This window comes from Falco punctatus (assembly GCF_963210335.1).
Source record: "Falco punctatus genome assembly, chromosome: 11".
NCBI classification, from domain to species: Eukaryota; Metazoa; Chordata; class Aves; order Falconiformes; family Falconidae; genus Falco; species Falco punctatus.
The window spans coordinates 19,022,518-19,045,505 of record NC_137591.1 but is presented as its reverse complement, the minus strand read 5'-3'; the positions used below and the strand labels follow the sequence as shown (position 1 = coordinate 19,045,505).

Genomic DNA, 22,988 nt, shown 5'->3' with positions numbered 1-22,988 from the left:
AAGCTTGTTCCCTGCCCTGTTCAAGCCTACACAGGTAGTCTAGAGAGAAAAAAAGTAAAGGAAGAACCAAAACAATCATGTCTGGTAACACTACACTCTTAGCACGGGTATTCAGTGTCCAGTTCAGAATTCTTTACTTTTAAATAGATATGAAGTCTGATGCAGCTCTGCATGGAGCACAGCTTTCAGGGAACCTTTCTTCTTGTAATTATTTCATGTTTTTTCCATGATGGAGGCCTGTTTGACATTGCTTTACTGTCAGATCCTTGTCACCAAGAGCCAAAGATGGTGACTCAAAATACAAAGTGCCCTGGGAAAAAGAGCTCCATGAAGCTTCAGCAGAAGACAGCCTAAAGGCCAGTGAAGTTTGACAGACTGGAGCATTGGTTCTCTCAGACTTCCTGGAACACTGGGTTACTTATATCTAGTACTAAATCAGAAAGTTTAAGTTCTTAAAATATATAAAGGAAATTACTTTTTAACACAGAAGTTAAATGGATGCTTGGCTCTTCATTTTTTTTTTTAAAGCAGCAAATCAAAATGAAACAGAAATAACAAGGGGAAACTACATCCCTTCCATTATTCTGCAAACTGATTAATGTACGTGGTCAGCATTTTATTTCCTTAAACCAAGTTCATATACATTTCTAACTTTGCACCCCTGATATCAGTTACAGTTTATTATGAGTATACATACTTTGTTCTTGACTTATGAATATTGAATCATCAGTTATCTCACTGGCTTGAAGTTTATTAGATTTGTCTAGATGTATTGTTTTCTCAGCTTGTTTATTCCAATCAGCATTGTCAACCTGGGAAGTTGTGTTGGATACCTAGAAAAGAAATTAGACTTCAAAATATGTTCTGAAGTGCTAAACATTTGGATTCTTATACACCAGCAGAATTAAAGATTTAGAAGCTTAGAGCAGCAAATTGTCACAGGTCTAGCTTCTGTAAACACCAGGGAAGAATTAGATTTCGTTCATGTTATGGTAGTCAGAGAATGTTCTTACATTAACGCTTTGGATTTAGATCATGAACTGCTCAGAGGTTCCAAGTGGTGGAGTGGGTAGAACAAGAAACTGATACAAGCTCTTTGACTCCTGACATAGTACAAGATCATAGAAGTTGGCTTTTGTTGTAAAACCAGTTGCTCCACTCTGTCTTTATGGATCAGAGTGAAGGGCAGCTGCATCACTTCAGGCTTAGTTTTTCTCTATGCCAGATTGTGTAGTAATCCCCTTGAACTGGGGAAGGAGTTGCATAAACCTGAGTCTCATAGCATCTACTACTTACTGCCTTGGATAGTGGATGCAAATGGCCAAGGATAAGTTGCTTTTATTCCTTTCTTGCGCTCATAGATTCAAGAGATTGTTTCTATCCATTTCAGAAAATAAAAGCTATTAAAACCTGGCTGTAACAGGTGTGTTTGAAACCATGTTGAGAAAGATAAACAACTTAAGATAGATCATGCTTAAGATCATGCTGCTCCAGTAACATCAATAACTTCCTTTGTAACAGAGGCCCTTCTAACCAGGATACTCTCCAAGAACGTGTTAAGGCAAATCAATAGTGACTAACTATTTCACAATCTCATCTACAACCCTGAAAGCCCCAGTTTCCGTGGCTTTAGGAACAGAAAAAAAAAGCAATACACTTCTCCAAAACAGGAATATATAGTGTAAGATGCCCACCTCTTTTGTGAAACTGTAAGGTTTACAGGGCGGGCTTTTAGCTTGTAAGCATGCAAGTATTACTTAAGTTTAAGCTATAGCACTGAAAAGAAATAAAATAAGCTTTATAGGACATTATAAAGTTGATATATATTGATCAGCCAAACTCTTTCCTTTTGTGTTGCAGCCAACAGGCAATGAATTAATGACCTATTAAAGGATAAGAATCACTTTGTTAGTGGGGTTTTAGATAACTCTTGTTGTAAACCTTAGGTGGCCTTTGTTGCACCAAATTCAAGCCTGGAATATTGCATTCATTGCGGAGAAGCATGTATTCACCTCTGGGAGAGCACGTGTGCACTGGGTGACAGAAGACTGATCTGTCCTTGGAACACTCTGAGGGGTGTGCTGGTGTGGAGCATCATGCAGAGCAGATACACCTGAGAAAGAAGCAGTGTGTGATTTCCCCTAACATGCAAAGGGCAGTCCTACATCTCAAAATTAGGTCGCCTTTTAGATCTGTAGATTAACTAGATATAAAGATATGTATCCTAGCTGCATGATTTGAGACAATTTTTAATTAGTTTTAAATTGATTTCTCAGTTAATCAGCTACTAGCTCAAGCTGTCTTACCAAAAACTCAGAAGCATCTGAAGTTTAGACCTTTTTGAAGTGAGGGAGGGAAAAGAATAGCTCCTTGGATCAAGTTCCTAAGCAACATAATTTTTTTTCTCTGCCTAGACAACAGCAATCCATTCAGAGTGCCTATGGCACCAAGTCTTGAAGTCAGCTAATAGGTATTTCAGACATAAACTTGAGTAGTGGTGATGGGTTTAAGCATCTAGTTCCTGCTTTAAGGTGTTCAGTACTTCCCGTAACCCTAGGTTCATTAAGGTATCATTTTCCATCTCAGAGGGAGGCATGAACACTTCCTCCTCTTTTAATACTATCCTGCCCCACAGGTGCCCCAGCAGCCTGAAACGCTAGCCAATCCTCAGTGCTGCCACACTTTTATTTACATCGTGCTCTTTATAACCCATACCCTGCAAGAACTTTTTCTATTACCCCCTTGATAAGCTTATTGGGGTAATACAAACATTAGTCCTGCCATGCCTTCTTTCCTTAGCAGCCAAGTAAAGCCATGATTCTTCCCAGAAAAATGTTACCTGAGGGATACTGGGCATTTTTTTCTGATGGTTTAAGTGATTTATTCTGTAAAGGCTGAAGCCCCTGCAGTACATCGGCAGGTGGCTGCTGCAGTTCAGATGATCCACAAATTTGCAAGCTACTAGTAAGAGATGGGGGCTGTGCTTGCAGAACAGCATTGCAGGTTGTCCTCTGTAGACACGGTGGTACTCTCTAGAAAGAGATTGCAGTAGTTAATATAGCCAAATCTCAGTTTTTATAGCTATTTGATTCCCTTTCCCCACCACCACCCACATTTCTATTGTTTATAGAATTCAGTAGTCCTTTATTGTGATACCAATCTGGCCTTTTCTAAGAGTTTAGGTGACAAAACTCCATAAGGTAAAGTTCACCGCCTTGATCTGACAGATACAGAAAACCCATAAGAACAAAATGTAATATCAGGATTTGAAGCCTGATGTTTGCTGTAACTCAAAATCAGTTAGGGGCTGTTAGAATTGGCTAAACAAAGCTCAATTCCTGTATCCTGTTTTCTCAAGTTTATTGCTGTCATTCCATCACTGCAGAGGCTGGACCTTTTTAAACCAAAAAGTGTGTTGCATAATCCCTCCCCTCAGCCTGTTCTTATGAAGATGCAGAAGGAGCAGCTGAGTAACAAATTTTCAGCCTAGTTTCCTGTATCCAACTAAGCACTTTAAGTGAAAGCAAGTCTATTGTAAGAAGAATGAAGGCTTTGCTGTGATCTCGCTTTGATATCAGAGGTCTATCACTGGTAGCTTCAAGGGAAATTACGAAAGGCAGCTAACCCTGACAAGAATTAACACCCGCTGTATATACAAGAACAGAGCAATTCAATCTTACAGGCATTCAAAATGATTCTAGATTAAACTACTGTTGCTCAGAATACCATAGTAATAAGTAATATAAAGTACCCTGAAAATGACTAGTGCATTGTACAATTTGTTTATTTTCAGGTGTAGAAGTGAGGTTATGCATAGGAAGAAAAATATTTAAGTGGGGTTTGCACTGTTTATTAGGTCAATTCTATGCTCAAAGATCAAGTCAGCATGGAAATCTTTTTGAGGGAGGGGGGTGGGTGGGGTGGGGTGTGTGGAGAGTTCTTCCACTTTTTCCCTACTCCTTCAACTAATGTAGAATTATGATGATTTTAAGAGGAATTCTTAGAACTCAGGAGTTCTCCCAGTACATCAGTTTTTATACAGATACATAAGCTACTTTTAACAAACGGCAGAATTTTTTATCGCCATGTAAATCAGTCCTACAGAAGTAGCAGCATTCAAGCCATATTCATTATTTCCTGATAAAGTTATGTCATTCCCAGTACCATTGTATGTAGCATAAAACTTTGTTCAGGCCAAAAATATAATATCCATTCCGGTCAGTTTACCTTAGGCTTTTCCACAGAAGTTGGACAGTTCTGCCTGGCTCCAGTCTGTTTTGAGTAGGTTTCTGTAACTGCAAATACAGCGAGGTGGGCAGAAAGAGGGGGATGGAAAATATAAAACAAGTCATTCACATATGTTTCATTATTCACACATACAAGATTGAGTTGCAGTTGTACCTAGAGAGCCAAACCTCACAGTGAAAGGAACATTGTTATCTTGAATACTTTGACTCCAGCTTGATGTGTTTAGAGAACTTCTCCTGCAGGATCAAGGTTTTTGCTGCCATCAATGACTTTACTGTGTTCACTTCCCCCAGCTGCAAAGGGCTGAGCACTCATCTCACCTTACACTGTTACCTCATACGGATACCTACATTGTAGACCTCTAGTTTGGCAGATCTGTTCTGTCCTAGAAAACTAAATAAGAGTTCTGTGCACAGAGAAAAACATCATTCTGATATCCTGATGCTACAGCACTGTCATGTCCCTTGAACAAGCTTGAGACATCTTAAGAACCAGTGTAGACTTTGGCTCTACAGTCAATGCTGTTGGTACTTTTGTCCCTCAGCTAAGGGACTAAGCCTTACCCACAAGGTAAGGCACCCTTCACGCTGCAGATTAGAAGATGAAAAAGGTAAATTACGCTTTCAAAACCACAAGAGTAGGCTGTAGTCAAGTCTCCAGGTTAGATACACAGACCTCTTGCTAGCTGATTTTGGTCCCTGAAGTTTTTCACTGATAAGTTGAGTGGATTTGTAGGTTTGTGTGTTTGTTGCTGCCCCTGCCCCAAACTCAGTACTAAGACACTCATTTAATAGCACTAGAATTGAGCCTTCAACATGGAGCAAGCCTACAAGGGTAACTGAAATCCTTGGTAAGCGTGTGGAACAGCAGATGCTAACTGAGAAGGCAGATGTTTTGCCTACACAAAGACAAAAAGAAGCTTTCTGACCCGATTCACAGTCGCTGCTATCTGAGGAGCTAGAATCACTGCTAGTACTGCTGCCAGAGTCTGAGGAGTTGCTGCTGTCGCTCAGTCTGCTTGGTCCAATACAGGGCTCAGCACTGTTTTCAACTGCAGGAGAAAAAAAAAATTAGGACAACTTGCAGTGGAGCAGTCCTCCTATATAACACTAGTATCAACCTTGTTAGGTCTATCCTCACATATAACAGTTCATCTTCTGCCATTTCCTTGTCCACTGTCCATTTAGCAGTGGATTCAAGACCTTTGTAGAAGAGGGAGATTCACCATCAGCAGGCTAGTTGAATTAATGAAATGGCCAAGGAGGAGCTGTAATCACACAACTTACAGTTCAGAAGTAGATTAAAACTGTGCTGTCTTAAGACACAATTCAAACAGTTTCCCCCCTAAGTTTTCTTGCTGTTAAGAGACTGTTTCTGTGCTTGTTGCTGCTGCCAGACTTGCATGCTAAGGTCTTTACCTATAGCCAACTCTTCTCTTTCCCAAGCCATATGTACTCCAGAATTTTCATCTTTTGCCACCTCCCCACCATCTGACTATTTTGCATCTGCAGGGTTGATTTAACTCAGTTTATAGTGATTTTTCAGACAAAAAGCTTTTTCAGAGCATGTTGCTCTGATGGAAGCTTTGAAAATGAGAAGCTACATGGATACCCGTTTCCCTGGACACGGGTCTGTGTTAAGTGCCAGCTTAAGCTCTTCCTTAAAAAGAAGTCAGATGCTAGTTGTAAAGGTTTCCTAGCCAGTTTCCTCCCTCTCCCCACAACATATCCCTTGCAATTTATTTCAGCTGCTTCTTTAAGGTTTTCTTTCTAGAATGTTTTCAAGCCCTCATGTGTATCAGACAGGAAGACTGTTGACTGAACTAATACTGAATGCAAGCCTGTGCCTTGTAGGGCTGCTTCTATCATTTCAGCTCACTGGTTTTACATAGGAGCTTAACAGATATCCAATAGAGGGCAATAATAGCACTCACTGGTTTAACAAGGAACAGCTTGACCTACAGTGGTAGCATCAGCTGCACTTATCTGTTGACAGTCCCTGATGAGAACCACCTTTAAGTGTAGATATGCTCAAGATGTACTGAATTTCTAGCTTCGATATTGAAACACATTATTGCCTGAAAAAACTGAATTGATTCTCCTAGGGCACTTCTTTAAGACTAAGACAACACAGCACATCTATCACCAATGCAAAACTTTTGCTGCCATGAGAGCATTAGTGAGGCTGCAATCTAACAAGTATGACTAGTTTGTTGCTCTTGAATCTCTAAGCCACAGAAAGTGAGTTGCAAACAAATACATACTGTAGGACACTCCTCCTCCCCCTCCGTGTTTTCACATGTCAGCGTAAGGGAGAAGGTGTTCAGCATCCCTTAAACTCTGAAGCCATTATCATCTTTACTTGTAATAAAGGATTAGGTGCAAGAATAAGGAAGATGTTTTAGACAGTACAAGTAACTGGCCAAATTTGCTGCTGTGACTTCAGCTCACTCAGCATAGGAAGAATCTTAAGACTAGCAATGGGAAGCCTAAGACCTCAACTCTTCTGAGAAGAGAGTCCCCGGCTACATAACAGTACAGAAGCCCAAGGGGAAAATCCTACTTTTAATTTTACTCATTTGCAACAGAAATAACTTAAGAGTATTACACTTTATGTTCTCCTTCTTTAGGTTTAGTTGACCATTGACATCCAGTAGTCTCTTCTCTAGCTCTTGTTTCCTTTCAGAATTAAGTTGTTCTTTTGGCTTCGTTGTTTTTTTAGCTGCATGTGAGACAGAAGTTAATGTTGCAGCAAAACAGAAGACAAATCTAGCAGGTTTTGTTTTTGTAGGCATCATTTATGCTACATACCCTGCTGTTTTCCTGGTCTTTTCCTCAAACAGGTTGCTACATATTTCTCTAGTTCTCTGAGTGTTGAATCCTTTAAAGTTTCAAAGTCTATTTCTATCTCATCAGGGTCAGAATTACTCAGTGAAGGTTCTCTTGACTGTATTATATGGACTACTTTCCGAAGCTTATCTCCAGGGAGTTTATTTATGTCCAAACTCAACTGTCTTTTTTCATCATAATTCATAGGCTTGGCACCATCTTCATCTTCTGACTTATGTGCCAACAAGACCTGCTGCATGGTTTTCTTTGATTGACTGCAAGAAAAAAAGTATACTGCAGTAACAGCAGTTTAAAAATAATTTGACACCCACGCAAGTCCCCCACACTTACATGTTTAAAGACAGCTTTTTCTTAGATTTCTTCTTGTACTTTAGATTTTTCTTCTTTTCAATCAGGCTTTTTATTTTAGCTTCTTCCTTGTTCTTACTTTTCTCCTTTTTATCCTTCCCTTTTTTCTTTTTCGGTCTAGGTAAGTATGCTTTGGTCAAAGCCCGCAACTGCTGATTAACAGCTTTAAGCTAGCAAACAAACAAACAAAAGCCAATAATCTTCGGCAATATAGGAGGAATAATAAATTGGTCCTAAATATCGCAGATTTGTGGCAGCTGAGCTGATATTAATAGGATGTTTGCTTTTTAAATTAGGTTTACTTTCCAAGCATCTTACTATATTATATATTAGTCACAGACTACAGATATAGAAGAGGTAAGGCTATTTATTTTATGCAGACATTTCTAACAGCATATGTCTTGTAGCATCCTGTGAGGTATAAAAATGCAAAAATCACTGTGGGAGTATCCAGCAGCCTCTCTTTAATTTCAAGTGCTTGGGAAGCACATAAGTGCCTTACTAGGTTAGATCTCTACAACATTACTGAATTAGGCTAGTGGGACTGGGCTTGTGCATCTTCAATCCATAAACCCCAAATATTTTGCAATATAAACCAGCTAGTTGGAACATACCAGCAGCTTCAGAGAAAGACCTAACAAGTTAAGCCTCATGGGAATTAGAACGAAGATGGACAGACAATGAAAATAGAATTCAGAGACACTGAAATTCTTCACTATCACAAAGGCTGTCTTGTAGACATTTGGTTGACCTCATGCCTGTATTCATAAATTGATGATGTATATGCTACTCTTAAAATACTGAAAACTAAACCATCCCTCATTTGACTAGCAGAACAAATGCTAGTTTTCCCTATAGTTTATAGGTACAGCAGCAGCAGGTTAAAGCATTATGTTCAAGCAAAATCAAGACCCATTCCACTCAGGCAGTGAGGCAAAGCTCTGCTTCACATCAGCATGAGATTCCTTCCATTTACTTCAGAAAACTCAGCATGAAGTACAAATTCAATTACCTGCTTTTGTGGCTCAAAGGAGACAGAGCATAAGAACAGAGCTCTTTAGCCGTATGAAGGAAATGCCATTGTTGGAAGAATATGCCACTAAACTACCTGTGGAGTATCTGTGTGCTCTGATCGTACCACAGCAACACTATTTTTTTAAAAAGTTTGAGAGTTGTCTGAAGAAATGGTAGGCAAAAGTAATTTAGATTCACTAAAACCAGTTTGTATTTGCTGAGGCACCATTCACTTAATGTTTGGAGGTGTTTCCAAACAGGAATGAAGTTCTGTATTAAGAAAAACAAATTACTAGAGAATCTTTTGAATACCGATTCTTGGTACTTAGTTTTAGAATGGACATTTGCAAGTGGCATTATCAGAGAGATCATAAGTCATGCACATTGAGTACTAATGCTTACTTGCTCCTGCAGCTTTCCAAGGTGCGCTGTTCTTTCCTGTTCAGACTCTTCAAATGATTTTTCTTCTGTAGAGTCATCATTACTGCTCTCACTGGAAAAAGCTTCTGTCATTTCTCTTGTAGGCTGTGACAGAGGAGCACTTGCAACAAGTTCATCAGGGATTTTGGCAAAGTGCATCTCAAAAACATCCTAAAGAGTTAAGTTTGGGAACAGCAGAGAGGTCAACATGCTTTCAGACTTCTAAAAGCATTATGAAGTTTTAGCTTGTTTTCTAGAACTACGCAGCAACACAGTAGTTGGTAACATTAGTAGATGCTACATCAGGCCAAGGGATGACCACAAAGGACTCTTACAGTCTGACTTTTTTTTTTTTTTCCTCAAGACTGACTTAAGTGATAACTCACCTGAAGTTTTCTTGCCATAGCAACTATTTCATGGTCTGGAGAATTATGTTTGTAGCAGCTCATGAACATTAATCTAACATCTGTAGCAAATTCTTGTATATCGCTGTATTCAAAATTATCCAGTTTCTTCTAGAGGAAAAGAAAATTAATGCACATTTAGGGCTTAGGAGTAGAGAGCATTGCCATGAACTGGCAGAAAAAGAGGAGGAACAAGAATTATGATATACAGTATCAATTTCAGCTTGCATCAAGACAGCATATATTGTAAGAACCATTATGGAAAAACCTGCTTCTCATGTCAACCTTGTTCCTTTAAAAGAGGAAATTCTCTTACTTTGTTAAACAAATTTGCTAACTAATTGCTGTAACTACTTTGTAGCACTAAGTCAAGAAAACAATGTTTGGGTGATTTTATTTGGTCAGCTCAGCTCTTGTTTTAGATTCTAAGCATGGTATTTAAACAATTATGGAATAGACTTTGAATGAGTCAAAGTAATGGGCTAGAAATCGGGAAATAACCTTTACATTGCACAGGCCAATTTTCAAGATAATTCAATAAGCTATTGAAATTGAACCCTCCCCACAAAGGTGGATCTTAACCTGGCTAAATACTTCAACCCTAAACAGATGTACCCAGAGTTCATGACACTGTATCTCTGTTCATTTTCACATAAAGTGTGCAAGGTGTCACATAAAAACCCAGTGTTGAGGTTCCAGGGCACTTCACCAAGGATACTGAGATTCAGAGAAGCAGAAGTTGTCATTACAGAATTACATTTTGTTTTATAGAGCATTAGCAACGGCATCATGTATACAGATTGAAAGATTTTTAACAGGCAGCCTGCTTGGTAGTACTTCCTGGAGATGATAATTCCCTCATTACTTGTATTAGCTTGTTCAACAGACAGGTAGATTGTGACTATGCACATAGTTACAATGAGACTTAGAAGACTTTCCTTAGCAAGCTGTGGCTTAGTTTGTTGAGGTGAGAGTATGTTGTTTCTATGCCCACTACTTCTCTGAAAGGAGAAGCAGCTTTCATGACACCTTTTCAGCTAGCATGATTAAAACTCAGTCATTACACAAGTTACTCAAGCAAGCACACAAATATTCCAATTCCCTCCGAAACAGACTTACTTTAATGGTTCCTAGGTCTGTAGGACATTTGGTGATCCCTTGGTTCTCACCAAGTGAGAAAGATGCAACATCTACAGGTTTCAAGAAAGGCCATGAATATGCTGCATGTTTCTTTGAAAACATTTCTTTAAGTATTTCATTACAGTGTTTTAGTTGTTCTGACAGCTTAATCTTTTTAAGAATTTCAGGTGACTGTTGAGATTCTGGCAAGTATCTCTTCAAAAGCTTTTTCTGTATCATATATTCATTTTCACCTCCGTGTGTTTTAACAGCTTTCTTTTCATTAAGTGTTGCAGAAGATTCACCACTTGCTATGAATGTTGAAGTAGTAGGAGTTGTAGTGTCAGCCTTCCTTTTCACACCTTTTTTTGCCTAGGAAAAGAAAATTTCACAGTTCTGAAATACAGGTGTCCAGAACAGTGAAAGAATGGTCAGCTTTCAGGCTACACAAAGAAAAAAAAAGTATCTAAAAATTGTCAGAAATTTTGCAGCTTTTGAAGTCAGAGCAAAACGTGGCATTTTCACAAGTTTAGGCTGAAAACCTACAAAGGCCTTACAAGATCAGTGCACCAAGCTCAATCTTAGATGTAAAGGAAGGAACACGGTGTATGGCAGGTCAGGGTGTGGTCTGGTTTTAGTCAGTTGAGAAGACTCCAGCTGGCTGGTAGGTTATGAACTTACCACAAGGTGAGTGCCACGGAAAGGGGAAAAACTAGTGCAATTCATTTGAAGTCTGGTTGAACAGCTTTATGCACAAGGTTTATCTCTTTCTTTAACCTAGGTGGTATTTAGTTTGGAAACAATACAATGTGTGCTTTGTCATCAGCATTCAGACTCTTAAGTAAAGTATAAATATACACTGTAGGAGAGCCTATTCCTCATTAGAAAAGCAAAACCAAAGCTAAGTCAATACAAGAGTGTTTATCTGATGGAAACGTCAGATATTCATATACAATTCAGATTGGAGTTAACAAGAATTTGCTTTTGTGAGTTACTAACACCTTCCAGGTGAGTTACACAGCATTTAAACATACACACTATTTTTGGGGAATCACGTATTTGATTTTCCTTGAAAACGTGAAAAGTTAATAAATAAGACTTAGAAAGACCTTTATTTTAATACTAAAACCAATCTACACCTCAAGAGAAGAACAGTTTCTACATTAAGGTGAAGCCTGCAGAAGTATAGTAATACACTTCATGAATGAACATCTTAAAGTTCACTTTGTTTCTTCAATAACTACATTTAAACCCCATATTTATAAGAAAAGATGTACCAAGAAGTCATCTCAATTTCTGCTTAGTTTCTAGGATTAGTACTGGCCCAGTTATTTAGCAGAGACCCAGAAGATTTAGAGATCTCTTACTATCTTCTATCACAATGGAAGTTTTGAAAAGATTTGTAATAAGCATGGCTCCTGTGGTTTTGCTGTTAGCGCCTGGAGGAGCAATTTCAATACCTTTCTTTCTGAAGGTTATTTGAGGAAACTTACTTTTGTTATAGGGACTGCAGCTGGCATTAAAGCAGCTAGCTGAGCTGCAGACAAAGGAGCTAGTGTAACCTGCTGCAGCTCTTGAGTCTTCACTGGAGGCTGCTTACTGCTTTCAGCTTGTTCCTGCACTGTGCTTTGTGCATTTGAAGTCCCAGGGTTGGGCTGCTGTGTTTCTGGTTGTTTTAAAAACAGAAAGTTTTAAAGTTAGGTCTTAAGTGTTGCAGTTAGTTTCTTTCATAATCAAATGGAACAGTTAACAGAACCGTTCTTCCACATCCAAACTATACAAATGAATACAAACAAGACCATTGTTACACATAATCTGGGTATCCTCTACTATTCAGCACCATTAGTACCTCAGCTAGAATATTGTACCAAGTTATGTATATTTGGCTTCAAGACAGCTGTGGATTAACCTCACAGGGAAGGTTAGAGACACCACACTAAACCCTGTACATTGAAAAAACATTCTTACCAAGAAGAGAATCAAGTTGTTTTTTACAGACACATGAAGACCAAGCAGCAAAGGGTGCAAACTGCATCACGAAGGTTCAAGTTCCCTAAACATATTTAAACCTGCGTATATTGCTTAGCACTAATACAGATCTCTGTCACTGATTTGAGGACAGTTTAGACCAATGTTTTTCTGTATTTGATTTGGCTGGTTAAATTAGTAATGGCTTTTCCAGCTCTGTGATTCTGTTTATTTCCCATAGAAGTTCACACCTATTAGTTTATATAACACAACACTGAGCCACACCATGATGTTCTCTGAAATGGAAGTCAGCTGTTTTTTTTTGGTTTTGGTTTGTTTTTCTTTTTTTTTTTTTAACAAAATAAAGGGAAATTCAAAAAGAAGTGCTTAGAACATTTCAAAATTAGTACAGGCTGCACGTTTGTGTGTGCAAAGGGAATGAGGGGACTTAAACAGCATCAATTCTAGGAAGAGTCTGTTATGAAAGCATCTCAAATTGTTGCAATCATTTGAAAACCAAAAAGCTAACTCAGCTTCCAACACATTTCTCAGAAGTCTTTTCTGGCAGTCACTTGTACCTGTTCAATCAACATATTCTGCCAAGGCAACGAATTGCTTGAGATTTTACTTAAATAAGCTAGTAAAAGCAGAAAGTCAACTGAGTATCCCACTCTTGCTCCTAACCCCCTAAATTTTTTTTTTTTTAAAGGACCAAGAAATGCACCTACCCATATTCCATATCCACTGAAGATCACTGAAACGTAGCGTTGCTCCTCAAACATACCTTGAGGAGAAAGCTACGGAGATCTATCAAACCGTAATACTGTTTTGAAGAAACACTTGATTTGGCTACTGCCAGCAACAAGGGCCACCATACCACATCACAGCATATGAAGTCATCAGGAGACTCTGAAGAGCTGTGTAGTTGCATAGTTAAATAATACAAGCATTTGTTAAGTGAGCCAGTAAGAACTGAGCCAATATTACTGCTCCCTGGCTGTCAGAAGTCAAGTAATTAAGAGGTATCAGGGTGAAGGAGTGTCACAGCTCTTTGAAGACATAGCTAACATTTCCCCAGCAACCGACAGCAGTACCTCCAGGTCAATTTGGAATGCCACCTCAGACATCTCCAAATTAACCCACTGAGATGCACATGTGATTCCAGACACTGCGTAGTCTCAGTTCTATCAATATAGGTATTTATTCTTTAGCAATGTTGAGAGCTTACATTTAGAAGTGAGCACTTTGTACAAGTGAAACATTATAAAAACAATTAAAAAGACATCAGAAGTTAGTGATGATAACAAGTTGCAGTCAATCATCTGGCCCCTTGCAACTAGGCTTCCCAACATCACTTCAAGCAATTTCCTCATAAGTTTGAGGTGTTTTGGTTGAATGGTCCTTTTTGTGGACAAGAGCATTGCATTTCAACAGAAGTTTGCCTGTAAAGCTATGCTGTTACACTACTGATTAAGTTGGTAATTTTGACTTTTGCCCTCTCTTGAACACAATTCTGTAGTAGAGAATGGGAAACATAGCTAGTACCTATAAAAAAAATATTATGGCTACACCAAATCTGCTAAAGCCTTATAGCAATATTATTACTTGTCTGATATGTTCTGCTAAGAGTGGGGAGCACCTGACTGCTCCAGGGTTGAGTTGTGACAAGCAATGGAAGATTCCATGTTTCCAGCTTTTGCTGGTTTAATATATTAATAATTTAACATTTAATACAGGCCTTACCTTCTGGCTTCTTTCCTTTTTGCTTTCCTCTGTTGAGGATCACTAGTCTTTCTTCCGGTGGCATTTGGGCTATTTTCTGCATAAACACTTTTTCTAGTTCTTGGGCCATAAATACAACATCATCACCTGGCTGCAAAATATAGTCAGTAGGATTCAGAGTAAAGGAGAGGCTGCAGTAATGGAGGGCTACCTTGTAAAATAAGCAGTCTACAGAATCCTGCTCCAACAGGTTGAAACAAGCCACCAGCACTAGAGGGGTCTATCGGTCCTTGCTATCCCTGCCCCCTGCCCCCAACTCACTTTAATACAAGTTGCTTCATTATTGCAATACTCTTTCTCCCACTGACCTATTGCACAGTCCTACATGCTTTACATCCATATACTTTCTACAGCAAAGGGAAAAAGGGGTAGATCTGTAACTCCCTTATTCATTCCTATGTTCTGAAGAAAGCTGTTCAGTCTCACAGATACCAAGACGCAGCCAACAAACACCCAAGCACAAGGAGATGCTCACACTTCAAGTTCGGTTAGTTAAACTTGCTGGAGGAGTGGAGCATGGCTCAGTGTTGCTAGTCTTAGACTTGTACAGCAGTTACATGGTGCTTGCTGTTCATGATCTCCACAACTGAAGCCCAGAGATCTTGCAGGTGGAATCCTTGTGCAGAAAAGGCCACACGTGCAGTAGTTGTAACAGCAGAGTAGACTTTGCTTACGTGCCCTCTGTCAGTCCTAGTAGCACCACCCCCCCCCGCCCCATTTCAGGGAAAATACTTTCCCTCCCAGAAAAATTGTGCAGACATTGACTGATTTAGGGCAGGCTTTAATAACCATTTGTTTGGTTTAGACTTGTTTCCATTGTTCAATAGAATCGATTACTGGTAAGAGGTTGTGTTTCACATACCTTGTTATATATGTAGCAGTTCAAGAACATAGTTTTAAAGTCTTCAATGCATTCAGCTGCTTTTGTGTAGTAATTGTGTTCCAGGCGCTTTTTAATGGTGCCCAAGTCCATAGGTTTCTTTATAATACTGTAATAATCCTGTCATTTTGAAAGACTTAGTCACATATCTTTAATATTAGGACATAAGGATTCTTACACATTTAGTTATGAAAGTTAAATTGCAAGAGAGGAGAATTGTATTATGTTGGAAGGAATATTTTATATAAAGGAAAACTTTCCCTTATAGTCATAGGAACCACAGAAGTACCTTCACCTCATAATTTCTCCTTGCTTTTTCATAGAACATCAACCATTCAAAGGCCCAAAGAATTTATTTCAATAGGATCCAGAGCTATAGTTCTCATAGGTACTACTACCAGCATATGTACTTCTCATTTGTTATATCAAAGCCATTTACCTGAAGTAGCACTCCGGTTTATAGAACAGAGGGAAAAAGCAGACAAAGACAGAATCTGACAAAGACAAAGAGTCAATCACTGACAAAAAGAAGCTGCCGAGTTTTCACAATTACTAATCAAATACTTCATCCCCTGGGTTATAATGGCTCTCCTCTCAGGGTTAGCCTAGTGAAGATGTGGCAATATTGACTCAAAGGCAGCTGGAATGGGAACTATTGCGATTAGTTTAGTAGCATGGCTAAAAGCTTGAGATTAAGAGCACGAGGCTAATTCCCTGCTGGTGTGTTTAAGCACTCAGAACAGGAATATCCCTGCTAAGTTCACATATACATTGCAATTGTGTGAAGTTACTACTACTTCAAGTGTCTTCTAAAGCTGTCCTAATCATCTGGTTTAGTGAACTAAAAAAAAAACTAAATACATCATAGTGCAGACTGAGTTTGCCAAAGCAAAACCAAGAAAACTTAAATGATGCACCTAATAATTAAGTATTGTCCATTTTGCGTCTTCTAACACTTGGAGGGGAGAGGCAAAGGAAGCAAATACCTTCATTGTCCTTGTTATGGGGCCAGAGGTTTGCTTGTTATTGTGCAGCAGTTGAACTAACACATACTTTTACAAGTCAAGTGGCTGCCTTCGAAATCCAGGGAGGCAGAACTGGCCTGAGGCCAGCTGCAAATGTTGCTGTAACTCTGATTGAATGACCCTTAATATTAACCTTAAGTGACAGTTCCTTCCAAGACGGAAAAAGGGTAAGAAAAGACACAGAAATAGAGTCACTTTGACAGTGCTTTTGGACAAACTGACCAAATGAATTTGTCACAAGAAACAGCTGCAGATAAAGGCTTTTGTCGGCTCTAAACAGAGCCAATGATTTTGTAGCATTAGTCTTGGAAATTTGGGAGAACTAAATACGATTGATTTTTTTTCCCCCAGCTTAAGCAAAGGAAATGTACCATGGTTTTATTTAACATCTTTCTTCTTATCTACCAAGAGCATTATCTTCTAGGTAATTTGAAATAGTGCTGTGTGAATAACCAGTGTTTTCATTTGGCTGAAAAAGCTGGTGTGATCCAAAACTGGAGTCTAAAAATACCTGAATTGAGACAATTTGTCACTTGACATTATGTTAATTCACTTTGTTGCAAATAAATTGTAACATAAATAAAATCCAGAAGGCAATACAGAACAAGAATTTTAGCATCAGAGCTTCTATTTCCTGGAAAAATGTTCTACCATTGTGGTATGATGAGAACACTGTATCTCTTTTTCTTCCCTAAGAGACATTTAATTCCTCTCAAAACTTCAGAGCAAGATGACTAAGTTGATTTGAAATCAAGTACAAGTGTAATTACTTCTATGCATCAACTGGATCCAGATTTGCCCATTTGGTTTAGGGTCAATCAAATCTGCTTTTCCATCATAAAGTATTTGACATTGAAAGAGCCTGGCTTTCTCATATTAAAAATAGAAAACTCTAGAGGAAAAGAAAATACTTGTTATATGCAGTGTTAAGAAATATGGCTAAACCAGTAGGGAGGTAGAAAGAAGACAAGAAAGAACACCAACATCCACAAACTTCAAGAGGCCTGTCTAAGCATTCTTATCATCCCTTAGAAATACTGATTTACTACAGTCCTAGGTCAAAAAGCAAATTAACATAGATGAAGCATATAGTATGAACCAGAGAAAACCCACAGTTTTCTTGCAGACTTGGATTGATGAAAGCAGTTCATATGCAAAAGTTGTCTTCCACAGTCTGTTGCATCAGAAAATACTCTTTTAAACTAGTATTAATTCACAAATCCTGTAATACTTTACATACTACTACTCCAATTCTAAAATGGTTCTTACAGGAAGATTCAGTGCTGCTGCGTCTACAGGCTGGTGAAATGGCCAGGAAAAGTTGTGCCTCCACATGGCTTTCATGACCACCCTCTGTAAATACTGAAGCTGGTTTGTTTGACAACCACTATTTTTGTCATTAATATATTCTGGTGGAGGAGGGTTAATAATAGGACAGCACCGGCTTGGAACAGACATCTTTAGCAATTTTGTATATCCGCTTGTTCAAAGTTCTTCATTATACATCTAACCTGGAGGAAAAAAATAGTATTCAGTGAAGGTATCTAGATTTAATGCTGTTTACATTTTCACTTCTTTTTGTAGAGCGTTGGTACTGTAGTCACAGGCATACCTTCATGGTTTAACCAAAACACATTTGTTTTACAGTGCACAATTGGTTGTGCTGCACCACTAGAGTCTAGGAATCCTCCACTTCCCCCCCTTCACAAATGGAGTCCTGTAAGAGGTTGAACTAAGAAGCAGCTTTACAGCACACGCTGGCCAGTCTTACCTAGCACACAGCAATAGCTTGGTATTACCTTCCTCATGCATCTCAGCCAAGCCACCGCACAGAAGTCCTACAACTGCCAATAAGATGTTTTAGCATAAGTCTGTTTTGAAATAGTGCTTGTTAAGTTTGTGTATATTCACAGTGGTATTTTCTGCCACTGTGCATCAGATTCCTCATGTACCAGAGGGCTAGAAAAGGTTCATTCCTCTCACCAGTTTTGGATCTTTAAAGAGTACTGCAAGGAGCAACCATAGCAACCATTGTGATTTGTCTTCAGCGCAGTGTTGCTGTGCTGGACAGGGAAAGCAGGTACTCAGAAGTGGCAGAGGCTGTGTTTTTGTGTGCATAACACCAGCACTAAGCTAGGCAAGACCATCACCAAGCATGATTACAAAAGTTCCAGTCCTTTCCCACTTCCTTAGCTCATCATTGAGTTACAAAACACTCAGTGAAGAGCTTCGCTTTCTTCTCCCCATTAAGACAAAAAGCACTGTATTTTCTCATTCTAACATTAGTTCCTTGCTTTACCCAATGTAACTATTTCTTTTGTGCATTCATTCGATCAAGCATTACTTATTCCATTCTCAATTTGTCCTGCTTCCTGCTACAAAATCCGATAACTTGCTTTTCATCATGGTATAAAGTATTACATGAGTTTCATAAAAGGTCATAACAAAGTAGGTAACTACTCTTGTTATCAGCACACTACTAGAATAGCATCCATGCCCTGCACTTGCAACTGTTAACATCCCATCAGACATTACGTATCACAGATTTTATATTTTCACCTTTATTCTTTAATTCAAAAGCATGCCTCTTCTCAAATAGCTCTTGAAACTAAAGAGCTGTTCTGTATTCTGTATAAAATTAGACTGAACACATGGGGGAGAAATCAGATCTGTTTTATTGAACAGTATCGCCATCGAGGTAGAATTTTTCTTTTTTCTTAAAAAAGCAAAAAATATGACCCCCAAATTGTTAATACCAGGAACAGTTCTCAGCTATGAGCCAGCATACCTACATGGTCATTAGGTCAGTAACAAGTCTAGTACAATATCAGATTATTTTGGGATCCATAGGAAAGCAGGTTTCAAAACTACTGTTATATTATTATTTCTTATAATACTAATTTTACTTGAAAAGACTATTTTAATAGGTTAGGCATAAAGTTTTAGTTCCCACTCATACAAATAACCAGGTGTGTTAATTTTAAATTCAAGAAGAATTATCCTCTGTCAGCTGTGTCTTCTGAGGAGACCAAATCTAGTACTTACTGTAAAGCAAATTTCAAAAAACCCAAGGAGAACCTTGTTTTCCTGGAATGAGATACTCAGCTGCCTTGGTACAGTATGTGCAAAACAGCTTGAGCTCTGCAGACAGAGAAGATAGAGTATGCCTTGTTCTTAACAGTGTGCTAGCTCTGAAGTTAGGCGTTTATCTGCTGCTTGCTAGCGGTAGGCACTAGGAGTGCGCCGCGGTGGAGAACTGTGTCTCATTTTAATTCGGAAGTGACTTCATAATCTAGTGTCCCGCCCCCTTCTGTTCCCACTCCTTCCAGAGGTGCTTAGAAACATCATGCTAAGCGCTAACCTTTTCACCAGTGTATACATCTCAGAATGGAAAAATCCAGAGACACAGATCATCTGCCTCTCTTTAACTGGTCAGTATTAAAAGAACTGGGAAAAGTTCTGAGGCAGTTTCAAGAATGCCACAACCCCGCCAAGTGCATCATAGTTTTCATCTGGCAGGCCATGCTATCATCTTTCCCCAATTCTTTCTGCCAAAACCCACATTATGTAATATAAAATGCAAGTTGTTCACCTTCCCCATCTGAAGCCTAGAGGCTAGAAATTGAAGACAGGAAAGGAAAGACTGGTTTGAACTTAAAAAAAAATCCCCTCATAAAAAGCAGATAAAAACCATCTAACCCTGAAATAAGAACATAAGATAACGTCTAATTTCTTGACTATTTTATAAATTAGCAGAGAGGAGTCTCAAAGGAAGCACAAACTTGGCATCAAGAGCACCCAAGGAAGCCAGGAGATTGAATTTTTATGTACATAACACATTGTCTTGGGCCTAGATGCCTAGCTTTTAAAACCTTAATTTATGCTGTGTAAACTAACTTCCAAGCCAACAAAAGAGCTAAGATAGCATCTTTTAAAGGACAGACAAGAGTTTAAGTTTTGGGCAATCCCTCCTTTACCACCTCCCCCTAGTCACACGACACTTCCCTAGCTTAAAATAAAACCCAAGTCTGTATAATGAAGCAAAAGTGTGATTGGATTCCAGCCAGGTAGATTGTTTGAAAATTTTCAGAGCACCCTTTTCCCAGCCCCATGTGCCCTTGAGCTGCTGAGACAGGTCCCAAAGGTCAAGCACTCTCAAAAGAGAAGCCTTGAGTGTTGCCTTAAGGTCCAGTTTGAAGGTTTTCGCTAACTTGACAGAGGTATGGTTTTTAGTTTAAGTATAAAAAGCAAATAGCTCATATGAATTACATCACTAGATAACTACAGGCTTTCTGCAATGCATCACATCTTGTGACAATCAAATTTCCTTTTTTAAAAAAGAAAATACTATTTGTGATCACAGATGGCTGTCTAAAAGCATGCATTAGTTAACCTACTGAAAAGGCAGTTACCTCCCCTTGTTTTAGCTCAGCGTTATAGGTAACAACACAGAGCGTGTATATATTATCTTACTAGTCAGGAAGAGCAGCTGAGAGAAACATTAGCATACCACATACAGAACAGAAGCATATAGTCCACCAGACTCTGCACTCTCAAGAACTTTTCATTCTTCAAGGCTTTTTTAACAGGTTTGTTTAACTGATAGTCAATTAGCCCATTGAAGTTTTATAAACAATATTGAAAATCCCCTTAGTTGATACATTAAGGCCCCCCAAAACAGAGCACAGCCTTCTTGCTCCAAGTAGCATAATCTCATGTTTCAGAAGGACAGCTATTCCCTTACAGACACTTATAAAAAAGCATTTCATTATCTTTAGGACCTCTCCTGGGATATATCAAACAAACATTAGTTGTGGGGACAAACCATAAAAATACTAGGACCTGAGACACCACTAACTTACAACTACCACTTATAACCAAACAGCCTTACTAGCCTTGGGTGACTCAAAGTTGAACTACCACCCTCAAAGCAGACCAGACATGTTTTTACCTGAATTTTAGGAAAAGTCACAACTCACTTCCTTCCAACCTGAGAGGTGAAGGAAGAATAGAACTTTAGAAGAAAGAGAGAGAAGCCTTTATAATCTACTCACTCTCTTGTTTTACTCTTTAGCACTAACTCAGCCACACACCTGCAACCCTAACTAAAACCTGCCCTATCAATGGTTCTCACCAGGAAGTTATCACTGTGAAATAGGAACAGCTGCTAAGGGCCAAGACACACCAGATGGTTATTTTTGCCAGACCTACTCAGTATTTAGTCAATCAAGCAAGGTGGAAGAATGCAAAAAGATGAATGATTCTACTTAAACTGATTTCTTATCTTTAGCTTTGGAGTCCTGAATTTAAAATAATGGAAATGCTTATGTTTTATCAATTATACTGCATCATGCTGTGTAATGGTATAAGAGGGATATATAAATAGCATGTCTGGTTAAGGGCTGTACAGTACTGACACCTTCTATTGCTTTACAGCCCCATTACTTAAATTAAAAGCCAAATATATTTAGTAAATGCATGGTAACATAAAAATGAGAACCAGGTTGTTTCCTAGTATTTGATTTCTTGCTATTAAAACTAAAAAGGCTTGGAATTTAGCCAGCTTGTTTTGAATTTTGGCTTTGACAAAGCCTTTTTTTTCTCTCAATACACCTAAAGGTTTCACCCCCAGCATGCTGTAGCTCTGCAAAATCTGTTTTGCATTTAATATGTTGTTTCATTCAGGTGTTAACTTGAGACCAAAACCTTGGATTCTTGTTGTGTGATTGATCTGTATGCTGCTTTTCCTCTCTCTCTCTTTTTTTTTTTTTTTTTTTTTTTTTTTTTTTTTTTTTTTTTTCCCCCCCCCCAGCAAGGTGTCTTAGTGACTGGACCAACCTTACTTGGATGACTTCATTTTTCTGGTAAAAGTATGAAGTACTTGTATAGGATCAAAAATATCTAAGTAGATCTAGCATGTGTTCTGACTTAAGCAGCCCAATCTGTTAGGAGCATATGGATGAAGTCATCCGGGGAAGCAGCAAACAGCTGCTTCCTCTGGCACCTCTACTGAGCTGGGAGTAGGTAATACAAAGTTTATTCTTTACAGGTGTTACGAAGGGGGTATTTTTATTGGGATGGTAGCAATTCCTATATTTGAAGCAAAGCAAATAATAGAAATAAAGCTCAATAAAACAAAGCAAGGAATGGTGAGCAGAATCCTTTATAGGTAGGTCTCAAGGTTTGCTGAACTGTGTGATCTTCTTGTTAGAATGTTATTGGGGTGTGTGAGGTTTTGTTGTTATTGATGTGATTGGGCAGTGAGATGGAAAAGGTACTCAAAAATGTCAGTAGTAGCAAAAAAGAAGCTTTTGTCCGTTAAGCATACTTGTTTGCTTCTTGTCTTATTCTTATATGTTTTATTGTCTTATTCTACTTTTTGTTTTTAATTTCCAGACTGTAACTGCTTAATGCTCCTTTGAATCTGTTTTTGTCTTGTAAAAACTTAAGTCTGCTGAATTTGTTAGGCTACCCTGTAAATGGGGAAACGCTATGTTTGAAAATTATACTAGTTTGGTTTGTAAGAGCTTAGAAAGCTGAGTTTTAAAGAAATCACTATCTTTGTGTATTTGATGTTAAAATAAGCTGGAAAAGTGTATGACAATATTTTTTGATTAATTTAAATATGGTATTGAAAAAAAAGACTTGAAAAATGTCACAGTATTCCTTGCTGGCTCCGTAGTTGCAGCATTTTCTATGAGTTCTGATTCTGGCTGTATGACCTGTAGGTAGGTAGCTGCTAATGATACTTTTGGCAGTTCTCCCAAAGGCTGTAACAGGGTAGAAAGGAGAAGAGGATAACAAAAGAGTGGAAAGAGGTTGTTACCTCTATGCTTTTGCCCTTACTTGATATATGCTATTTCTGAAACAGCCCTAGTGCCATCCACTTACATGAGAGGTAAGAATGACATTCCTGACACGCTCCAGAAGA

The 22,988-nt window shown here is 38.6% G+C and overlaps 1 protein-coding gene across 1 annotated transcript; it reads right to left on the bottom strand.

Moving 5' to 3' along the window:
- Positions 1-2,885: 2,885 nt before the first annotated feature.
- Positions 2,886-21,818, bottom strand: BRDT (bromodomain testis associated). The gene is made up of 12 exons (XM_080407178.1): positions 17,327-21,818; positions 15,015-15,152; positions 14,114-14,243; positions 11,896-12,068; positions 10,403-10,774; positions 9,266-9,394; positions 8,862-9,050; positions 7,428-7,615; positions 7,059-7,351; positions 6,856-6,969; positions 5,177-5,299; positions 2,886-4,295 (listed from the first exon to the last, which is right to left on the bottom strand). Exons 1-12 carry the CDS (start codon positions 17,513-17,515, stop codon positions 4,219-4,221), a joined length of 2,115 nt encoding a protein of 704 aa, XP_080263304.1. The 5' UTR covers positions 17,516-21,818; the 3' UTR covers positions 2,886-4,218.
- Between the last annotated feature and the right edge of the window lie 1,170 nt (positions 21,819-22,988).